At 42.7% G+C, this 21,853-nt stretch overlaps 1 protein-coding gene across 2 annotated transcripts in view; it reads left to right on the top strand.

Annotated features, from left to right (window-relative positions):
- The first annotated feature begins 9,237 nt into the window (after positions 1–9,237).
- The window catches only part of NYAP2 (neuronal tyrosine-phosphorylated phosphoinositide-3-kinase adaptor 2), a 196,737-nt gene continuing 184,121 nt past the window's right edge, over positions 9,238–21,853 (top strand). For both annotated transcript variants that reach the window (XM_030576305.1, XM_030576306.1), the window contains exons 1-2: positions 9,238–10,505; positions 17,430–17,672. In XM_030576305.1, the coding sequence (XP_030432165.1) occupies positions 17,467–17,672 (206 nt within the window). In that variant the 5' untranslated portion in view covers positions 9,238–10,505; positions 17,430–17,466. The remainder of the gene's footprint in view (positions 10,506–17,429; positions 17,673–21,853) is intronic.

Raw genomic sequence — 21,853 nt, 5'->3', positions numbered from 1 at the left:
TTTGTTCTATCCCCCTCCCACAGAAGGTACACTGTGGAGGTAGCGGCGGCCTCCCTAATTCTGTCTCTGCCCGCAAATCATCACACCAATCACATGGCAGCAGGGGCCCCCAACCCCTGCTCCTCCTGTACCTGAGGGACAGAGCTGAAATTTATCCACTCATTCGGTGGGGTCTTCCCTGCCTCAGTTTCCTCCACATCTTCCTGTGAGTTTGGGACCTTGTCCGAAAGTGCTGTTTCCTGGGAGCCCTCGGCAGGGCCCAGCCCTTCCCCTGAGGGACCTAAGGCCATGAGTTCCCCCAGGCAGGCTTCCCGTGGACCCGTCCATTCTGAGCTCGGTTGTCTAGGAGTTTCATTTGCCTTGATGGATCTCGATCCGTCCCCTATTTCAACAGCCCCCTGGCTCGGGCAGCATGCCCCCCTCTTGGGGTTACCCCCTTTCTTCCTTCTTGGTAGTGAGCCTCAGTCCCTGCCCACAACCACTGGATACAGTAACTGCTCCAGGACCCCCACTCGCTTTCACCTGAAGCAGCCCTTCACTTCCAGGGGTACCTGGGCCACCTGGCAAAATTTTGTTCCCATGTATACACCCCAGGGCCATTCTTGCCCCCCGGACCAGTCAATGTTGTTTTCTCAATGCCTACTGTACAAGTGTACAGCCAGATGCTGTATCCAGCACACCAGCTTGGGGTCTTCTTCCTACTTTCACAGGGACCATGGGCAGGCTCTGTCCCATCTGCCCCACTAACTGTGTCCACCCACAAAACTCGGCCCACTCACACTCCATCTCCAGGCAGTCCTGTTTGGGGTGTCCTGGTTTGCCTCATTGCCAGCAGGTAAGCCTGGATGGTCGGTCGGTCGTCCCTCGAGGCTCACCCCTCTTTCGTGGGACCACCCTGGAGGACGGCTCAGGTAGTCTCCTCCTCAGCTCCCTATCCCTCCGGGGCTGGTCCTCCCCACAGGGTCCCTCAGATTCTATATACTCTTCAGTTAACCTGACTGCAGCCTCTACAGTCTCCGGTTGGTGCCGCCTTACCCAGACCCGTATTGTCTAAGGAAGGCTTTGTTATAACTGTTCCATGACCACACTATCCATAATCTTTGCCATGGTCCGTATCTCAGGCCGTAACCACTGTGTCACCCAGTCCATTAACCTCTGGGTAAAGGTGTAAGGCTGCACAGCCGCTGTCCAGCAAGCAGCCCGCAGCTTCTGCCGGTAGCATTTGGCTGATAGGTCCACCTGGTCTAGAATAGCAGCCCGCACTGTCCCATAATCCCAGGCATTTTCTTCACTCAGCACCACATAGATGGCTTGAGCCTCTCCCACCTGGTACAGTACAAGCCGGAGGGCCAAGGTTGTCCTTTCCCACCTGGCGCCCATGGCTACCTGCTCAAATGTCCCCAAGAATGCATCCAGGTCATCTGCCAGGCTCATCTTGCACAGCCCCCAGCCTGGAGCCCGCGTACCCTCACTCGCCACAGGACTCACTACTCACTGCAGAAGCTGTGCTTGGGTGTTGGTCTGCTCCCTGATAAAGTCCTACAGGCTCCTTTGTTGTTCCACCTGCCAGGTCAGGAAGGCCTGCTTCTCAGTCTGCTGGGCCAACTGGACATTGACAAGGGCCTGCTGCATCTCCTCCTGCTGCTTCACCAGCCATTTTAAGGTCTCTTTCATCTTCAGGGCTGCCAACCACAGACACGGGCATCAGGATCCCGGAGAAGCCCCCCACATGCAGCCATGCTTTCTCCCAGGCCCTCCACAAATGCAGTCACAGACCAACTGAAGTGCAGCACCTGTGTCCTTTTATTGTTTGTGTCCATTCCCACCACCTCTTATTTACAGAGACCAACACTCTAGGAGACTACTAACTTCCCAGCCAGCAGGGATCTAGAACCCACATTCCTCCCTTTCCTGTCTCTTAGCCAGCTTTATACGCAGGCTGCCTACCCAGGCCTGCAGGTGGATCTACTCTGGTAATTAGGGCATGGCCCCTCAGCCAGCCTAACTACTACCCTTCTTCCTCTGAAACAGGGCTAACGGGCCTGGCTTGTTTCTCCTAGCCAGCACCCTGTTACACAGGTTTTTTAAATAAGTGATTATGCAAATTAAGATTTAGAAATGCCTGACAATCAGTAATTATATTTCTCTTTTCACTGAATAAAGTCCCTTTTGGGATTCTGTCCTCTTCCTTAACCCTGCAGCTTAGTTGCATTTGCCCACCTAAAAACCTCAGACAGTCTTACTGTGATTAACTGAAGAAAGGTGATGTAACAGAATGGAATGGCCCATAATATAGACTGAAGCTTTCATTTGTTTCCTATACTTTCTGCTCTAATTAGCCTACTGGTGTTCTTAAATACTTATTAACTCAGTTTGAGCTTAAATAAAGTATAACAGCCTTTTTCAGTAGAAACAGTCTGCAGCTTTTTCCATTGCAGGGGCTGCGTAGAGATGCAAATCTTTATCCTACATTTGAAGATGACATTTGCTGACAGCAGAGGAATGGTGATGCATTATTATTAATTATTATTATTATTGTTATTATTAATAGTGTCATAGCTGCTAGAAGCCACAGGCATAGACCAGGCCCCATTGTGCTAGGTGTTGTACTTACAGAACCAAAAGACAATTCCTGCCCCAAAGAGCTTACAACTGAAGCATAAGACAAAACATGGATACAGACTGAAGGGGGAGTACAAGAAAACAATAAGACATTATTGACCAGCATGATAATCTTTGGCCTCAACACAGCAGCAGTCTAACCACTGTTAAGTTTTTTGCAAGTATTATGGCAAAGGAGAGTTGGAAGGATTAGAAAGAGGATGAGTTAGATGGTGCCAATATTCTGCAAATTCATTTTTTGTAGAATATTTTTCACATTGCAATTGCCCTTGTATTATGCATTTTGTTTGTTTTTTGAGAAAGGGTTGGGAACGATACATTAAATTCTACTTTTACACTAACAATGACCCTTACATACATTTTTGGTATGATTGTTAATTCAATATGTTGTTCTGATAAGTTCATTGTGGAAAAAAAAAATTTATGGATGGTTTCTCAGTTGCAAGATGATGGTGTTGTCCACAGAGAAAGTAGGTAGTGAGAGGGTTTGCAGAGGAAGATTAAGAGCTGGTTTGGCCATGTTGACTTTGAGCTGATGCTGAGATGTCAGAAAGACAGGCTGAGATTTTGGTTTGAACAGAAGAAGATAGGTCTGGAGTAGGGAGGTAGTTCTGTGAATTGTCCACCCAGAGAAGGTAGTTGAATTGGTGTTTGCAGATGAGATTGCTTACAGCAAAGGAAAGGTCAGACTTAGGAATCTTGGGTTCCATTCCAGACTCTGGAGGGGAGTGTGTCCTAGTGAATACAGACACTTCTGCTCAATCCCCTCAAACCTGACCCCATCAGCTCCACCCTCTCCAACCTGCCTCTTCTCTGCATCTGTCTCCTTGTCAAAGTTCCATTCTCCTTGACTACCCAGTCTCCAGGCTTTTCTCACCCCAGTCCCAGTCTCCTTGCCCAATCAGCTCTGGTTTTCATTCTCCCGGTGCCTTGTCTGAGCTCTTTCTTCCCCCTCCCCACAACCGGCTTCCAGTCCTCATCAGCCAATTCAATCTCCCTTCCCCCTCCCCAGTCCCTTCCTGGCTCCTTGCCCTAGTCTCCCTCCTCCTAAGCTGCTTACCACAGTCTCTTTGCCCAGCCAGTCCCAGTTCTGCCCTGCACCCCAGCTCTTCGTTGTATCTGTCTTCCCTCCCTGCCCTCTCCACTGGTTCTAGTTCCAGTCTCTTTGTCTCACCAATCCCAGATTCCTTGTCCCTCCAGCTCCTTGTCCAACCTCAGTGGTTTCTAATCTCTCAACCCCATTTCCCTCACTGGCTCCTGTTACCAATCTCCTTGCCCAGTATGTTTCAGAGAGTTTCTCACTCTCTCCAGTCCCAGTTTAAAAGTCTCTCTCCACTCTGCTCCTTTCCCTCTCTGCTGGTCTGGTTTTTGACCTCTCAGCCATAGAGGTAGATGGGTTTTTCCTCCATGCTGCCAAGAACACAGTAGAGACAGGCTCATTGATCTTATTTCCAGTGCCTGGTCCCAAGTAGCTGGGAACAGACATTACAGGTGAAGTCTAGCTTTATGCCCGTTTCCCTGGGCTAGAGCATGCTCATTCACTGTGTAGGGATGGCATGTGTGTAGTTCTGTCTGAGCTAGGAGCTGTGAGGGGATGAAACATGCTCAACTGCTCTGTAGGGGTGCATATATGCAGCCTGGTCAGCACTAGGAGCTGAGCGGCTTACGTATGCTATCCGAGGATGGAATCTGCTGAGGTTTTTGCTGCTAAAGCCTCGGAAGTTTTTACTGAGCATGTGCAGATGACAGCTTTCCAAATATGTCTCGCTTAGCCAAGTTTGGAGAGCGAGTCGGAACCACAAAAACCCATAAGCAGTTTGGCCTCAGCTTTCCCCTTATATCAGGGAGAGCTGGACAGTCTTCCCCACTCGGAGTGGTCAAATAGCCTGTAAAAGGGGCCTTCCCTTCCCTTGGTTTGATCTGCTGGCTGCAGATGTCAGGCTACCCTTGGAGTCTGGAAGGAATGTCAGCCCTTTGGCAGAACAGCACGCTGCTGAGGCCAGTCCCCTTTATGCTCTGAGATCTTCATTATTCACTGAAGCTCTTCCTCTGGGCTTGCACTTTCTGGCAGGTATTGCAAAGGGGATCTGAGTTCAATCTTGTTTCTGTGGCAGATTAATCCCTCTTGTCCTGTCCTAGCGTGGGGTTTTCACACCTGGTGGCATGTCCTTAGCCTAACACAAAGTATTTTCAGAATGCTGTATAATGGGGGCTGTGGGCTTCTGGTAGATAGTAGCTCAGTGCATATAGATCAAATTAATTGTAAAGTGCCAGATTCAGACAAGATGCTTTACAATAAGTGACCACCAGAAATTTGGCACACAGCAAGGGAGGTGGGGAGTATTCCACAGCCAGTTTGTTCTGAAGTGTGGCCTATCTGCATGCTGTTTTCAGCAGGAGATCTGGCCATTGAAATGTTGAGCAAATATGGTTGTGTGTATGCTCCAGTCTTGACCATAGTCCCTGTCACCACTAAGGAGTGGCAGCTAGCTACTGCATGATCCAGGTTGCAGTTCAGTTTCTTTTTAAAGCTGATTATTGCACCTCCTTGTGAGAGAAAGACACAAAAGAAGTCAGATGGGCCTGAAATATTTTAGGTCTGGTGTGAAGCCAGAGGAGAGAATATGAAGTAGGGATTCTTGAGACAGGTCACCCTAAAACTGAGCTGTTACATTTCAGAAGTCTTCTCACATATTTTTGCCTACATCTCAGTTAAAAATAGTGAGCAGGAGAGAAAAAATATATCCTTAGTTTCTCCATAGTGGGAACAAGGGCATACCACAAAGAAAGGTGCACAACTTGGAATATTAAACATCTAGTGACTCATTTTTTGTACTCCATGATACTGCCCTCTCTATGGAACACGGGCAGCTCAGAGTCTACAGCTGAGTTGTTAGCAGAGGTCCTGACAGCTTCAGCACCAGCTCCCCCTGTCTCTGTCCCCTCCATGATCCCTGTTACACTCAGACTGAGGAAGCTGGAGCAGAAGCTCTATCAGGAGGACAGCTAATGCTCAACTCCACCAGCAGCTGTCCCCAGCTAGCCAACCATAGATGGTTCACCAGACTGGGACTTGGTTCGTGAAGCCAAACCACATCCTTGAGAGCTAGGGGTGTATTCCTGAAAAGGGGGCTAGAGGGGCTAAACAGGCTCCCTTCTCCACCCTTTGGACCAACACAAACAGGCTGGACACTTTTCAGGTTTATAAGAAGCAGTGTGTTATTTATTAGTTCCCCTCCAACAGTTCAAAAGTGTATGTTGCTGCACAAGGTTGTACAAGTTGACATAAACATCCCCCTTAGCCAACACTCCAGGGAGAGAGAGAAGAAATATCTCCTCATCCTGAGATCCTGTATCTCCTGGCCCCAGCCAGCTTCCCCCTTGCACTTCCTTCTAACTTCTAACTGTTCCCATCTGATAGGTTGATTATTCTCATTAGCTTGTTAGCCTCCTGCCTAATTTAGCCACTTAGCACCCATCTCCCACTTAAGTCTACTCCAAGGGCGGGGTGGTGGTGGTGAAGAGTTAGGCTCCTAGCTCTCTGTCAAAGGTGTTGTGGAATTAACTGGCAGAGATGCAGGGATAGACACATCCCTCTACCCCTGCATACTCCTCTCACTGCCACACTCCCCACACCCACGCATAAACACAGGACCTGCCTGACAGTCCCTCAGTTATGCCCTTCCTCCAGCCTTGGGGAAGGTATTCCCTTTCCCCTAGCCATTCCATTCCAGTGGAGGGAAAGATCTCCATCACAACACTGCTCTCCCAGTTGAAGCTCATGCTCTGGTATGGGCAGAAGTTGATTCAAGGAGGGAGCTGCTAGCTCTGCTCCTGAATCAGCTTCAGGGGCATCTCTTCTCTCCTGCCTTTGGGGTCAGATTTAAGGTTGATTGAGATGCTGGCAGAGGTGAAAGTAAGACAGTACGGTGTACCGGCAAGAGCCCGTATGTCGTGCCAGACCGCATCGACTTCCACGGTGGGGATTGAAAGGGCTCTGGATTGTCCGTGGCTGCAGGCAGCCGAGAGCCCTTTCAATTCCAGCTGTGGCTCTGGCGGCCGGGCTGGGGCTGGGATTTAAAGGGCTCAGAGCTCCCCACCGCTGTGGGCAGCCCAGAGCCCTTTGAATCCAGGCCACAGCTCTGGCAGCCGGGCTGGGGCCAGGATTTAGAGGTCTCTGGGCTTCCCTCAGTGGCAGTAGCTTTGGGCCCTTTAAATCCTTGCCCCAGCCCCGCAAAGCTTGGGATTCCCCCTAGCGGCCAGAGCCTTAGGCCCTTTAATTTGCCTCTGAGGGCTCCCAGCCACCTCTGCAGCTGGGAGCGCCTGGTTGATTTAAAGGTTCTGGGTCTCCCAGCCATAGCTGGTTCCCCAGGGCCTTTAAATCTTGAGGCCATGCCTCATCCAGAGGAGGCCACGCTCCCCTCAGGACTCCGGCAGTACCGTTAAGTCACTTTCACCCCCAGATGCTGCGTTGTAAGCAGTCCCTGGTTTTCTCAGGTTTTAATAAGTTTACAGCAAAGTTCTCTTGGAGATACATGGAATGATCTTAAGTTAGCATGTCCTAGTTCTCTAGTGCAGAGTTTGGGGGCCCTGCAATTCTGAAAGAATCGGCAGAGCACAAGGCACTATGATCTGGCAGCAATCTTAACCCCACTTTAAGCTTTTGGGCTGATCCACTATCAGAGGGGAAATAATGCTCCAAACAGCACAGTCCCAGTTCTTCTTCTCAGGGAGTTTCTTTATGAAGTTAGAAGCAGAAACCCAGTGTGACACTGTTGGAACTCACCACCACAGCACCTCTTTCTGTTCAGTCTGGGAATTAGCTCTTAATAGTCCTGGCACCCTCTGCTGGCAGCATCCCATCTGTCTCTTATCCTCCATTGGTGTCCAGACCCACATTGCTCCCTGCTTGGCAGCATCCCCTTGTCTAACTGTCCATGGACCACTTCCCCTCTGGCCCCTTGCACCAACTAGGCCCTTTCTAGCAGGGCCTCCAGTCTGGCAAGTATTGGGCCAGAGCCCTACTATGCTTCCCCCGAGCCTCCCAGCACTGATCTATCTGAGGTGCTGGTCTCCTGCTCTAGAGGCAGACCTTCCTTGGGGGAAGGTCTGGGACAGACTACCTGCTCCCTTCCTGGGCCAGCTTTATATAGGGCCTAGCAGAGCCCTGATTGGCTGGCTCTAATCTCATCTCTGGCTCTCAGTAGACCCTTCCCTAATTGGCTGCCAGCCTGTGCAGCCACTCTGGCCTACTCTAACCCTCTCTCTCATGGGGGTGGGGCAGCTGCCCCAGCACACACAGCAACCCAAACACTCACTGCCCCTCAGGTTCTTGTCCTAATTCCTTTCTCCAGATGCTCATGGCCCTTACAGCCGTCTCCAGCTGGCTCTTGCTTCCTGCAGCTGTGTCCTTCCCAGGCCTTTCACCTGACAGGTGCAGGGCCTCTCCCAGGACCTCCTCTGCCCCGCGGTCCCTCCAGCCTGCTCCCTGGCCTGACAGCATTATATGAAATTTACTGTTGGGCACATGACTAAGGAGCAAGCACATGACCTACAAACTATAACTCTCAGTTTTAAAGGATCCATAAGTCATAAGAGGTGCTGTGGGACATGGGTGTGCAGCCCAAGGCTGAGTGTCCTGGCACAGCCACCTTCACAAAGTACATTGTAACTGCATTATTTATTATTACTGTTTAAACTATTTCTGGTATCGTGCTTCTCAGGCTGGAGCTCAGATACCAAGTTATTCCACTATTCGGGAAGCTTGCAGTTAAGTTTTGCTCCTGTTAAAGCTTCTGGGTGGATATAAGAAGTGCCTAAACAGAGCATACTCCAATGTTCCAGCACAGACATAATGAATCTGCACAAATTATTCCTATCAGAAAGGTGCGTGTGTGTCCTGTCTAAGGGGCTGCTTACTGCTAGTGTTCATGTTCATAGTAATACTGCCTTTGCAGTGTATATGCACCAATTTGATGGGAATTTATCCAGTGAGCCACACTTTTTATTTTTTCTAAAATCACTCAAACATTAATATTATATTAGATTTAAAATTCATGCAAAGTAAAGAAGTGACTGTGATTCAGTGTGCAGGGGTGGTAGGGGGAAGGAATTGATGTTAGACAATGGTGTAACTTACATTCTTGTGTACATTTTGACATCTCCATTTTCACTGGCTTGACAGTTTAGGACTGAGCTCCTTTGCTTTGTGTCTGATCTAGCAGCTTTGGGTGACAAAGAGGAGCTGCATTAATTCCAGGAAGAGCAAATAGAATATGAGCAAATACAATTATATAGTGAAAAATTAAGAAACAGAAATAAAAGTCTTCCTTGAGAAAGTGAGTTTGCAAATTTAAGAAGCTATAAAACTGCATAATTACATTCTGGATAATAATAATGCAGCATGCTGGATTCTTGAGTGCATCTCTCTTTTGAGAAAAAAAAGGCAAGCAGCATACAGATCATGCTTATTCTGTCCAAGTAGGATAGTTTTGTTCTCATGCAATGGGAGCAGGTGGTGGAAGGTTGTTTTGATGAGGTTAAAAAGCTCCTCCCATCTTTCCCCAAGCAGCAGCCTAATCTGCGTCAGCAGTAATTGTGTGCCTTGCACTGCTTTACAGTGAGGGTGAGTGCAAAAGATATATCAATATGAGGTATCAAACTGAGACCTAGATGTTCTGTTTAAGTGGCTGCTCATTTCCTTGAGCCATAACACGGGCTAAAGGTTAACTTACACATTCTCCGAGGAAGAACAGTTTTTATTCTTTCTTTTTCTTTTAAGGTGTGTGTGTTTCATATTCTTTCCTACCTACAGAGACTAAATATGATGTACGGTGTTGTTAATGCAGATTTTTTCCCCAATGGATTATTTGCTAATCAGACTACAGTACGGTGGAGATAAAAGAGAGAATCTGTTGCCTAGATAGGAGGCTTTAATGAGCAACTGAACTCCTGGGAGCTGAAATCTGAAGTAGAATGATGCTGTTTTCTGGTCTCTTGTCATTTCTTCACTTGCTTCTTCTCATCCGTTTTCCAATGGGCCTAGTGAGCAGGAACTATCCAAGGTACTAGAATGCTGGCTGCTTGGCTGCTGAATACAAGAGGATTGCAGAAAGAGAGAACCAGATTACTGCTTATATCAGAAGGTAGGCTTGCTCTTTGTTTGAGAATCCCTGATTAATCAACAGAAGCATCAACAGACTAAGGCAGCTGGAGAGAGCAAGCCTGCCTGTAAGTCACGGGGGAGAGAGACGATGCCACAAGCTAGACTGCTTCAAACCTTCTATATCTAAGTGGCAATGAGAGAGAGAGCATCTTTTCTGCTGCAAGAAGCCATTTGGATAGGATGTTTTCTATTCCTTGTTTTCATTTATTTTTGTCTCCACAGAATACATTCAAATGAGGCACCTTAGCAATCTCTGTGTTATTGCATATGATGGTGGTGTAATCGTCTACGTTGTAAAGTGGGTAAACATCATCCAGTTTCTTCTCAGCTGGACCTCAAAGCAGGGTGCTGTTTGTACCCTCTTATTTTCTATGCCCTCTGTTCTCTGAATGTGGATTTAAAGAAGCAAGCACCTGTCTTCTCTTGCCACTGCATTTTTAAAAGTCAAACTTTAAAGGCCATTTTAATTCTATACCAAGAAGATCTTTAACATAATCCACTGACTTCTAGTGATGCAGAATTCTACAATCTGGGCATTTTTGCCAACAAGATTTAATGCACTTTAACTGAAGAAAAACTGAGCCTAATTGCAAATCTGTTTCTTATGGTGCTGAAATATTCCTTCAGACTGCACTGAGATAACCACAGGAAAGGGCTTTTACAGACAAAAGTCACCTTTGATTATTGCACTTAGCAGTCCCTGTGGACTTAAATTTTGGTATGTACATGTTTTTAAAAATTCTCTGTGCATGTTAATAGAATACAGTGTTAATTAGAGAAGGATAAGCAAAATTATACTTACAAAACTGGAATAATTTGTAGTCAGGGGTGTCTAATGCCAAAGTTTGCTTATCTGTTTTTGGCAAATTAATCAAGCTATTTCTTAACTAAACAATGCTGTAAATGTACCTCAGACTATTTTATGTACCTACACACATTAGCTGTGTTTATAATAGGAACATTTTTGAGCTGGATTTTTCATTTGTAAAAAGCAGTGCTAAATTATTAAACATTCTTTGCTATATTCTGATGTATTAATTGATATGATTCATAACATCAGTGTTAGTTACTTATCAGACATGCCACACTATTAATATTTTACAACATCTGAATACATTACTCTTAGTAGTAAAATCTCTTGTTTCATTTTCTTAAGGGAGGGAAAAAATCATGTAGATAAGAAGCTGATCCTTTCTTTCTTCTGAGTTCAAATACACATCTCTGTTTGCCCATAATGTTTTTCTAATTCTCCCCAGTAGTATCTGGGTAATCTAAATGTCATAATTACACTAAGTGCTTGCTGTTAGGAATGCAGATTTGTTACATTTTAAGACTTCATGGATTTCAGATGAAACATATTCAAGTTTTTTGAAAAGGCACCTTAATCAAAGTGTCTTATTGCAAAGTAAACAACAGCTCTCTAAATTCTAAAGCAGAGAGGAGACATTGTAGGCAATGATCTTTCTGCTGCCCAAAATGCAGCATGGAGTGACCCAAATTCCAAGGTTTGGGGAGTATTTTTTTAGTTATTTTAAACTCTTGATTGAATTACCTTTACACTTGAAAGATGAAAGTTTATAGCCACAGGCTATTTTCTTAAATATACATAGCAGGTTTTTTTTCTTCTTCCCAAAGAGCCAATTTTAATCTCTTTAAGTGAAGGCTTTAGCATCACTTAGCTTCTGTGGCTTTCACTCAGGTGGTGGTGCTCATATTGTTCAGTGTAATGAGTGCAAGATGGATAGTATGTAATCTTAGCAAAGATAACTTGTAAAAAATTATTTGCATTTAAGACTCAATTAGCCTCTATTTAATAAAAAAAAAATGACTAAACTGCATAGTATGACTTAGGAAAGCCCGAGTGCCTAATTCATAGAGACTTTGCTCTCTATTTGACATTAGAATCTAGTGTAGTACTACTTAGACAAACAACGTGCCTGCTCGTTATTTGCCTTTTATTGATGCACTGCTTGTTCATGCTTCTCCTTTTAACAATTAATCAAATCAAATATTTAACATATGGAAGCTTGCCTGGCTCAGGGGTAGAAATATTATGAGAGGTATAGAAGCAATTTCATGGAAGGCAGCGTCTCTTTCCATTTGCTGATGTATTTGCAGTCGCTTCTTTTGAAGAGGCAAAGTAAACTATCTCCTCCCCAATACCATGAGGCCCTTATTAGTGGGGCTGTAGTCATCAGTTTGTGAAAGTTGGATGTGATCTGTCTACTTTGCACTTATTGACTTGCAAGCAACTGGAACACTGCAGCACAAACTCAAAGGGTAGGGTGGCAATTTAGCATTCTTGATCTGTGCAAAATGCAACAAAAGCATAGCCGACAAGTAATGCTAAAGTGAATGGGGTTTAAAACTGAGGACATGAGTATGCAGGGAGGAAAGCAGGGATGAAGTGCAAAACATATCCCCCACAAATCCAGGGTTGGATTCGTGACGTACTACACCACTGTTGAGTTGTGTCAGCTTTAATCCTCCTATGTTTAAAAAACAAAATGCCTCCTATTGATTTGAGAAGAAAGCAATCAGTGCCTTTGTCACTATTTGAACAAGCTCCTTCAGTTTAATGTCAACATTGCCAGTTTTCAATGTAGCACAGCTGCGTTCTGAGTCTATCAAGCAAAGTGAAAAGCAACTGTGAAGATTCTTGGGGTGGCCTAACCATGAATAAAGGTGGAGCCACTTCTCTGAATTTTACAACATAGCAACAGCATGATACTACGCTCAATCACTGCACTTAGTACTCTGACTTTTAGCATTCCTCGCATGTGGATTGTGCGTTTTCTGGATGGATGTTAGTTTTTGAATACTAGGATTCTGTACATTATGCATCAGATCAAATAGAAAATTATATTTCAAATGTATAAAGATATACTCTAGAGTATGTCACAGCAGCTTTGTGAAAAACCATGCATTATTTACCCACATTTTCAGAAATCACATCTCAAGTATTCCAAGTGTCTTACATTCAGTTCTGTTAATAAGCAAAAATCAGTCAGGGAACTGCTTGCCCTTGCCAGTAAACTGTATATATTTGTAGAAGAGTTGGCAAAAATCTAGTTTAATTTCTTTCATGTGGTCACCTGATTGCATGAGCAGTGTCACTGTAAGCTACTCCATGTTGCCCTGATAATGTCTCTCAACTCTAACTTGGAGGAGAGGAGAAGCTGATGATACTTTCAGATCTTGATGTTTTTTGAAGAAGGGATTGTCCTGCCTGAACTGCAAAAAACTGTCCTGCTAATGTACAGCAATTAACTTCCAAAGCCCTCCCCAAAATGCTTACTCATTGATATTATGGAACATCAATATATAACATTTTTGCATTCTATTGTGTACATTAATAAATATAATGGTATTCACAGTAGCATAGCACATTTATGGGGATAAATATAGGACCAGTCTGTATAGGATTGCCAAGTCATCCAGCATATACAGTTACGCTTGAGAAAATGTCCAGATTTACTGTAGTCATAAAAGCACCCATAGAGTAGTTGAGAAAATGAATACAAACATATGTTTTCTAGAACCACCTAGACAGCCAGTGAACAGAGAACAATAAGAGCCCTAACTTTTCTCAGGATGAGATTACTCACGTAATTGGCACATGGACCTTTCATGTAATTTTTAATGAAATGAAGTGTATGCCTTCGCTATAGCTATATCCTCACTGTAAGATCGATTGTCAAAAGTGCTCAATGAAATCAGTGGCATTGACTTATCACTACTATTCCATACCATTGACTTCACTGGGAGCAGAATTAGGCTGACATTAGGTGTTTTTGAAACAGACCCCTCCCCATGTATATATATCCACACAGAAAGGGGTGGAAAGTGATACAAGAGAATTTTTCAAATTAAGCAAACTCCATGTAATAATTAGCCAGTATTTTCCAGGTTCAAAAATCAAACACACTGAAAACAAGTTGATTATGCAAGATGCAAGTGGCCCTATGATTCTCTTCCTCTCATCACCAGCTAATTAAAACTCCAGGAGCACTGTATGCACAACAGGGTTGACAAAATGTTGCCTCACCTCAGGCTTACATTACATATTTAGTGACTTACAGATGTGTAATCAAATGTACATGTACTCAAACAGAATACTTGCTTGACTTTTATCTCCTCTGATAGATGACTGAAAATGGTTTGTTGTCTGAGTTTACCAGAAATTTAAACCTTTGGTCAGCAGTTGGTCAGTGTTATCCACAACCTACATTACTAAGAGAGAGTGTCAGACAATGCATATTATGACTCAAAGGGCCACATGTATTGGTTACACATTCTCACCAGTCTGGATATTCAAGCAATAAAATGTCTGAAGCAACACCATTGTGTATTAACAAAAATCAGTCTGTCATATTACACAGGATAGATTAATAATTTAACAATATTTACAGTAATAAGTACTCTAAGCTTTGACTAGTCCCAGCTGTTTGAAGTTTATGCCCTTTTTAAGCATGGCAGATACAAGTTTCAAATACTGGCAAATGCCATGAGATCTCAAAATTTAAAAATTATATCAGATACTTAGGATCTGATCCAGCAAACACTTGCTACTGATGTCACTACTTATGTAGTGCCACTGATGTCAATACAACACACTGAATCCTATGGGACTAAGCAGAGAGTGATATGCTTGGTATAAAGTGATTGCAGGAGTGGCTTCAATGGGACTATGACAGTAGTTAGAATTGTGATCAGTAGTGTTTGCCAAATTGCATCCTTGAATTGTAAACTATTTGTGTCAGGGAATGTGTCTTACTCTATGTTTCTAAAACACCAAAGAAATGTACAGTGCTATCTGCATGAGCAGTAATAAATAGTAACTAATACAATAACACAATCTAACAAAATATCTGGCCAGTACATACAGCAAAACAGAGACTCATCTCTATTGAGCACATGTATGTTTGCCTTCTCCATATTGCTTTGACCTGGAGATTAATATACTCCAATAAAAAATAAAATTCTTCATAACGTGATCCTTAGCTAAGCAGCTCTTTCATATTGTTAAATGCCTGTATATTTTAGGCCTCAGAAAAAGAGAACATGGAATAAAATGCAGTAACCAAGTCATGTGGAGGACATGTAATAAACAAATAAAGTTCTGTATGCCTCAGTGAAAAAGATCAGAATAATTCTCCATTTAGTAATTCTTTAGGGCCTGATCCAAAGTCCACTGAAGTCACTGGGAGTCTTTCTATCGACCAATGAACTTTGGATCAGGCCCCAAAGCCTCATCAACATACAGTAAATATATTCTTCAAGGGTGAAATTCTGTCCCCAGTGAAACCAATGGCAAAATGTCTTTTAACTTAATGGAGCCAGGATTTTATGGTTGAATGTACCTTACCTTAAAGGAACTCTGTCACTACCACATATGTTACCGTTTTATGTACACTGAAAGGATACATGTATGCAGCATTTTGGACCAAATGGGAGAAAGCCTTCCAGCCCAGGTCAACAGACTCAGCCTAGGGGGGCTTGTGTTAGAGCTCTAAGAATAGCTGTGTAGCCAGCACTTCGAAGTTGCAGTTTGGGCTGGAGTTTGGGCTCTGAAGTCCATCCCCTGTCCTAGGCTTCAGAACTTGAATTGCAGCTTCAAAGCACTCTCTATACAGCTATAGTTAGAGCGCTGGCATGAGCCCAGCTACCTCAAGTCTGTTGACCCAGGCTGGGAGGCTTTCTCCCACTTGTTCCAAAATGCTGTGTAGACATACTCAGAAAGTGTTTAAGTCTCTATGTAAATGACCTTAAAATAAGGGAAGGGACTAGATTCTAAATCTCTAGTTAAAAGAAAACAAACTCTGGAGACAGAATGATTCTGAATCTAGTCCGGTATTCCATAATCAGGCAGAATTTAAACTGAAGGCAAAAGGAGGTTTGTCCAAGTAAGGGCTGCCATCTCAGGCCCTATAGTTCCATAACTAACAATATTAGAGAGGTAGCCACCTTGATCCAAATTCACTTCTGTTGAAATGCCAGTGAAATTACACAAAGAACAAGGTTGCCAGCTTGACTCTGCTCTTAGATCCTTAAGATAGGTGCAGAGCCTGCATATTGTTCTATGCAGAGAGACTCCTGTGCCCATACAGAGCCCTAGTGGATTTAAAAGGGGGAATTCTGCATGGGTGCAGAGGGCTTGCCTGGAGGTAATAAGGTTGGATGATTGGGGCCGTAGTCCTTTCTGACTTTTAAGATTTTAACTGCCCAACTTTAATGTTACTCTAAAGTCATTTTTGTAAAAAAAGAAAAGTAAAGGCAATGAAATTGTCTGTATTTAATGGAACACCAAAAATATTTCCATCTGAAATCTGACTTACTTTTGCTACCAGTAACAGCTAAAATTACTAAACAGAAAAGAAGATTTTTTTTGATCATTGGGGAGGGGAGGACCTCTGCCTTTTCCAGTTTGGTTTCCTTTCTGCATTTAAAAGCACTGTGGTCCCATGGTGTGGGCTGTGCTCACAGGTGCACAGTGATTATTGGAATCTATTAGAGATTTTCATTTTGCGTTTTAAACTAATAACTGTCCACATCAGAATTTTACTTATCCAGCAGCACGAAAGAATGCTGAAATGGGCCTGGAAACATAACACTAAATAACAAAGAGAGGAAATATTTTGATGCTAGTTAAACAGTGGCTCCTATGCTACAGTCCACATGCAGACAGAACTCCCATTGCCTGCTCAGTAAAATCAGTTAAGGTATTCTCACTGTCCTGGCATTGTTCTTGTGCTGTCTTATGGTTACATAGACTCAGTACTTGTCTGAGAAATGATACCATCCTTTCTTCCTCATTCTACCCAGACCCTGCATGACTTCGGACAAGTTACTTTAGTCTCTTTCTGCCTCAAATCTCCCTCTGTGAAATAGGGATAACAGTACTTCTTTCATAGGGGCATTATGAAGATAGCTACATTAAAAGAGTGTGAGGTGATGGACACCATATAAGAACTTAAGACAGAAAAAATGTTCACACTTCATATGAAGATTATATTTATAAAGGATTGACAAATGGTTAATATATATTAATAAATAACCAGTTGTTAGAGTCCAATAAATTGCTTGAAACTATGACTTACAACTATGCATAACCCCTATGTTTATAGCAATATATAATGCATACAACTTATGATTAATATGTTACAATCATTTATTAACTCTTTATAAATGGCACTTCAGGGTGTGATTTAAAAATATTAGTAAATAATATGAACCTAGGACCTGAGGTAGGATCCTGACTCCACTGTGCTGAACACTGTACAAACACAAAGGGATCCAGGGTCCTTGCCTTGAAGAGTTTACAATCAGCTCAAGGGCAAGATGCAATTTAGTGAATGTAATAAACAATTGGAAGGGGAGGAGGGAAAGGGGAACAGAGAAACAGTATTTAGATCACATGATAACACAAGCTTACAATGTCCATAAACTGATGGTTCTGGGCAACTTAAATGAAAAGGGAGTTGTTTTGTTTTGCCTTGTTTGCTATAAATTTAAGTAGGAGTCTGGCCTCAAAAATATTTCCTGCCAAGCACTGCAAATTGCTACTGACAACATATGATCTGTAATAAACTGCAAGCTATTTGCTCACTGATTAAGGTATCATGTGTCTTTCAACCTGCAGGAAGTGTTGCTTTCCTTCATCCATTATCTCCTGCAAAATGATGAATTCTAATCAGGAGGAGGTCACGTTGGGCACTTTTCTCCAGTATATTGAAGATATGGGGATGAAGGCCTATGATGGCTTGGTTATACAGAATGCATCAGACATTGCTCGAGAGAATGATCGCATGAGGAATGAAACAAACCTGGCTTACTTGAAAGAAAAGAATGAAAAACGCCGTAAACAAGAAGAAGCAATAAAACGGTAAATATATCAATAAAAAGAACATTGTTTGCCAGGAAGTGACCATGAGAAAACAATCCTATTGACTAATGGCTTCAGATGTATGGTCTGTAAAACTGATTGATTGAAAAGTAAAGGGCCAGACCTTCAGCTGGTACAAATCAGCATAGTCTCGTAACATCTTTGTAGCTAATGCTGATTTACACCAGCTGAGGATCTGGTCCCACACTGAGCTGTTCATGTCATATGTTTTTCACTAAGCATGAATGACAGAGTGAGTCTGTCCTCAGAAATGTGAGAAAGATGATACTCGTAACTAACAGAATATATCTCTAACCAAATGTATGAGTTTGGGGCCCTCACCAGTGTGATTTCTAAATAAAAGTTAGGTTGATGTGAATTAAATTGCATTTCTTGGGAGAGTTAGGAAATGATCCTGCAAACACTTTAAAATGTGTAACTTGTACATCTGAGTAATCCCTCCAATGGAACTTCTCATGTGTAAAGTTAAATACATTCCTATGTGTTTGCAGGATTGGGACATTAGGGAATATTCCTTGTGGATCAAAATAGATGATTCTTGATTTGATGCTTTTATATAAAAAAATACTTTAACAATATCAGAGAATTCACAGAACTTAGTTGCAATTTATGGGATCTCTTCATCATCCTGCTCTCTCTGAAGCCATCGGAAACTTTATCATTCATTTCAATGGAAATGGAATAGATCCCATATATGCACAAAAGGTTAGATTCTGTAAATGTTCTATATACAGAACTCCCATAGATTTTAATGAGCAGCTTAAGAATAGAGTGCTTACTGGATCTAGCCTCAAATTCCCAGGGATGTCAATGAGAACTATGCACTTTCATGGACAGGAAAAAAAGGATGAGCAAAAGACATATTTACATATTCAAATCTTACATTGCTTTGAGGGAAAGGACAAATTTTATAATACAAACCGGGTAACCACCCATCTAAGTACCAAACTTGCATATGCAAATGAAAGATTTGAACATACAGAGATAGGAGGCTCTTTGAATATTTCCCCCAGTGTGAATCTTCAGCATAGTAATATAAGTGATTAAATGTTGCAAAATGTACCTTGTACTGTACAGGTAAAACAGACCTGTTGTGCTGCTGAATATTCCAGGGACACCTTCATAGCCCATTAATTCTGATGGAATGTTAATAGAGCACTAGAAGTAGACCTGACGCTCTGGGTGGAAAAGCAACAAAAGCTGAAATTGTGACTGCCATGTTTGCTGATGTCTTTGGATTTTCTGTTTGAATGCTACTTTTGTGTTTGGGGAAGGGGGAAAAGACAGTATGACATAGTAGGGGAACAGCGATAAGTAATCAAATGTGCATTTTGGAATCTTCTGAGGGTAGGATACCCTGACAGGGATTTGTGGGACATACTATATTTACATTGCTTCAGAATGTTTGGGAGTGGAGAATGTAGGGGTTTTTTGGTGGTTCAGTTGTAATACATATGAAGTGATAAGGTTATATTAACTGGTCATAAGGAAAACAGGTTAGTTTTCTGTTTTGGTTTATGCTGGTTGTGCTTTTGTTTATTCTGTGCCATCTTTGTTTCCTTTCTGTTTTCTCTATGTAAGTGAATTAGCTATATAATGTATATGTTTGTTCTTCCCCTCTCTTGTACACACATACACAAACACACACAACTTACCTACTGTTGGGTTTTAACAGGTGAATGTCTGTACAACACACTGACACAGAGAGTTCTACAGACCTCACACTTGGGAAGGAAGAAAAGACACAGAAGCCGCATCTGCCCTAGAGGAATATTGCTGAAAATGGCCTGTTGCTGCTAATGCTGGCTCTGGTGTAGATGAGTTATTAGTTACTAGCATCACTATTCATTGTCACCTACATGCCATTGCAGGAGTCAGCCTGTCTAGAGTAAGATGTCCCAGGTGGAGCTGAACTGATTCTAGCAATAGGAGAAATTTGTTGATAAACTTCCTTAGTGTAGACAAGGAAACAAGAAAGGTGTTAATGTGTTTGGTTTTGTTTTTAGTTGGTGGAAGGCAAATAGAACATTTGGCAAATTGTTTCAGCTGGGGAAAAAAGATTTTATTTTTTTTATGTCAAAGTCATTCAAACCATTTGGACACTTTGTTTCGGTGATAAAAACAAACTAAAAAAAATCACTGGGTCAAAATAAACCAACTGTTGGGGTTGTTTTAATTATTATTATTTTTCAATTCAGCCACCAAGGGCTGAGGAAACAGGCCAACCACCCACAGCCAGGCCATGCTTCCCAGATTTGTGTGGCAGGCAGGGGTCAGTGGGGTAATAATCTCTGCTTTCTCAGGAAGAAAGGAGTCAGGGGTGTGCGGGATGGAAGTAGATCTGGGAATGGATTTGCATCATGCCACCCAGTGGCCTTTCAGGAAGGATAAGAAAACCTGAGGCCATATTACCATTCTGATAGAGCCCCCCTTAACAGCAGGGATCCTCCTGGGGGCTGTTGCTGGCTGCAGAAGCGCTTGCAGTGGGGAGTCACAGCCAGGGAGTTGGTATGTCTGAAGGGCACCACGGCTGCATGGAGGCACAAAAACTCTTTGAAAATGGCCCTGGCCTCTTGCTGAATGTTCCATGGACTGGGAAACAAGTTTCCCTTCCCTTTAGCTCTCTCTCACAGGCTTCCCTGCACACAGTCTGGGGTGGGAAAGGGGGAGGGGCTTTTCTCCCCTTTTATTAGGAGAACTGAAAACTGTGATAACCTAGAAGAAATCTGACTTGTGTAAAAGAGCAATGACATCAAAAGCCATTTAAGTTGATTGCAAGCAAGTCTGCTCTCTGTGGAGACCTCAAGGGATTTATCCAATGCCATGTTCCCTGTTGACAAGTGGCAGGCATAAAATATGGAATGGGATTATTACTTCCCCTCTTTGTTTCATTCAACTATCCTTAAGTATGTGCACTATTAACTTTGGTCTTTTAGGTTACTTTTGGTTCCTGCACATGTGATCTAGAGAGAGACAGTAGTTGCTAGGGAACACACACAAGCATAAAATCATGAAAACACCAGAGACCACATGATGAAGTGTGCTGAGGTAAAAAAACTCAAAACAAATATTGTTGTTTGAGTTAGAAGTGTTCCTGACTGAGGATATAATTTTCAAAATATTCCCTGGCATTAATAATACCATTTTTGGGAGCCATTCATTTTGAGTATAAAATGATTCTTTTTAGAAGAATGTTGATCACGGTTGTTAACAAAATAGCGTGGAGTACTTTTTCTCAGTTACATGGGTAGAAACTTTTAAGAAAGATAAAATAGTTCAGGTAAATGTATTAGATAGTGCCAGTGTTCTGTAAATATAATGTGAAAAGGGACCTACAAAAATTAAAATGCCCTTGTATTAGGGTTGGGAGTGCTACATCACATTGTATTTGTGCAGTAACAGTGGCATTGATGTACCTTTTGGTATGATTGTTAATTCAACACATATTGATAGGTTAATTATGGAAGAAATATTGTATGGATCATTTATAAGTTACAAGAAATAAAACATGCCTCATATTGGACTGAACAAAAATTTAGTCTCTCTCTCTCTCATCTTGCTGGACTGAGTCAGCTGATCTGATCTGAATTTTGACCTAATTTTAGCCCAGTATTTAGTGATTATGTAAAGAAAACAAGGATAATGTGCTGAGAAAGGGCTGAGATTAAATAGTAAATATGTTTTCATACATAATTAGCACTTAATTTCTGGACATATTGATTTTTTTGTATCTTATTTTTCTTACTATTTTATCGCAGAGGCAATGTGAGAGAGGTAATATCATTTATTGGACCAAATTCTGTTGGTGAGAGAGACAAGCTTTTGAGCTTACACTGAGCTATTCTGTAAGTTTGAAGGCTGGTCTCTCCAGCATGACAGGACGCTATTATCGGAACATTGCCATATTGCCTACAGAGTTTATGTGTTATAAATACAAAGCTAAGAAGCATTATAGCTTTCATTAGGAATCTAGTTGCAATGCTGGAAGATGCATCTTAGCCACTCTTGATAGAAAACAGTGCACCACCTTCTGGAGGCAGCATTTCTGGGAATAAAATGCCTGGTTGCCTCATCAGTTCAGGATGCCCAGGGGAAGGTTGAGTATTTTGGGTTTATCCTCAGGCACCCATGATAATAGGCGTTTGCCTGCTAGCTCAACC

This window comes from Gopherus evgoodei, chromosome 9 (assembly GCF_007399415.2).
Source record: "Gopherus evgoodei ecotype Sinaloan lineage chromosome 9, rGopEvg1_v1.p, whole genome shotgun sequence".
Taxonomy (NCBI): Eukaryota; Metazoa; Chordata; order Testudines; family Testudinidae; genus Gopherus; species Gopherus evgoodei.
The sequence above is the reverse complement of the archived record's forward strand: the minus strand, read 5'-3'. Positions and strand labels throughout refer to the sequence as shown.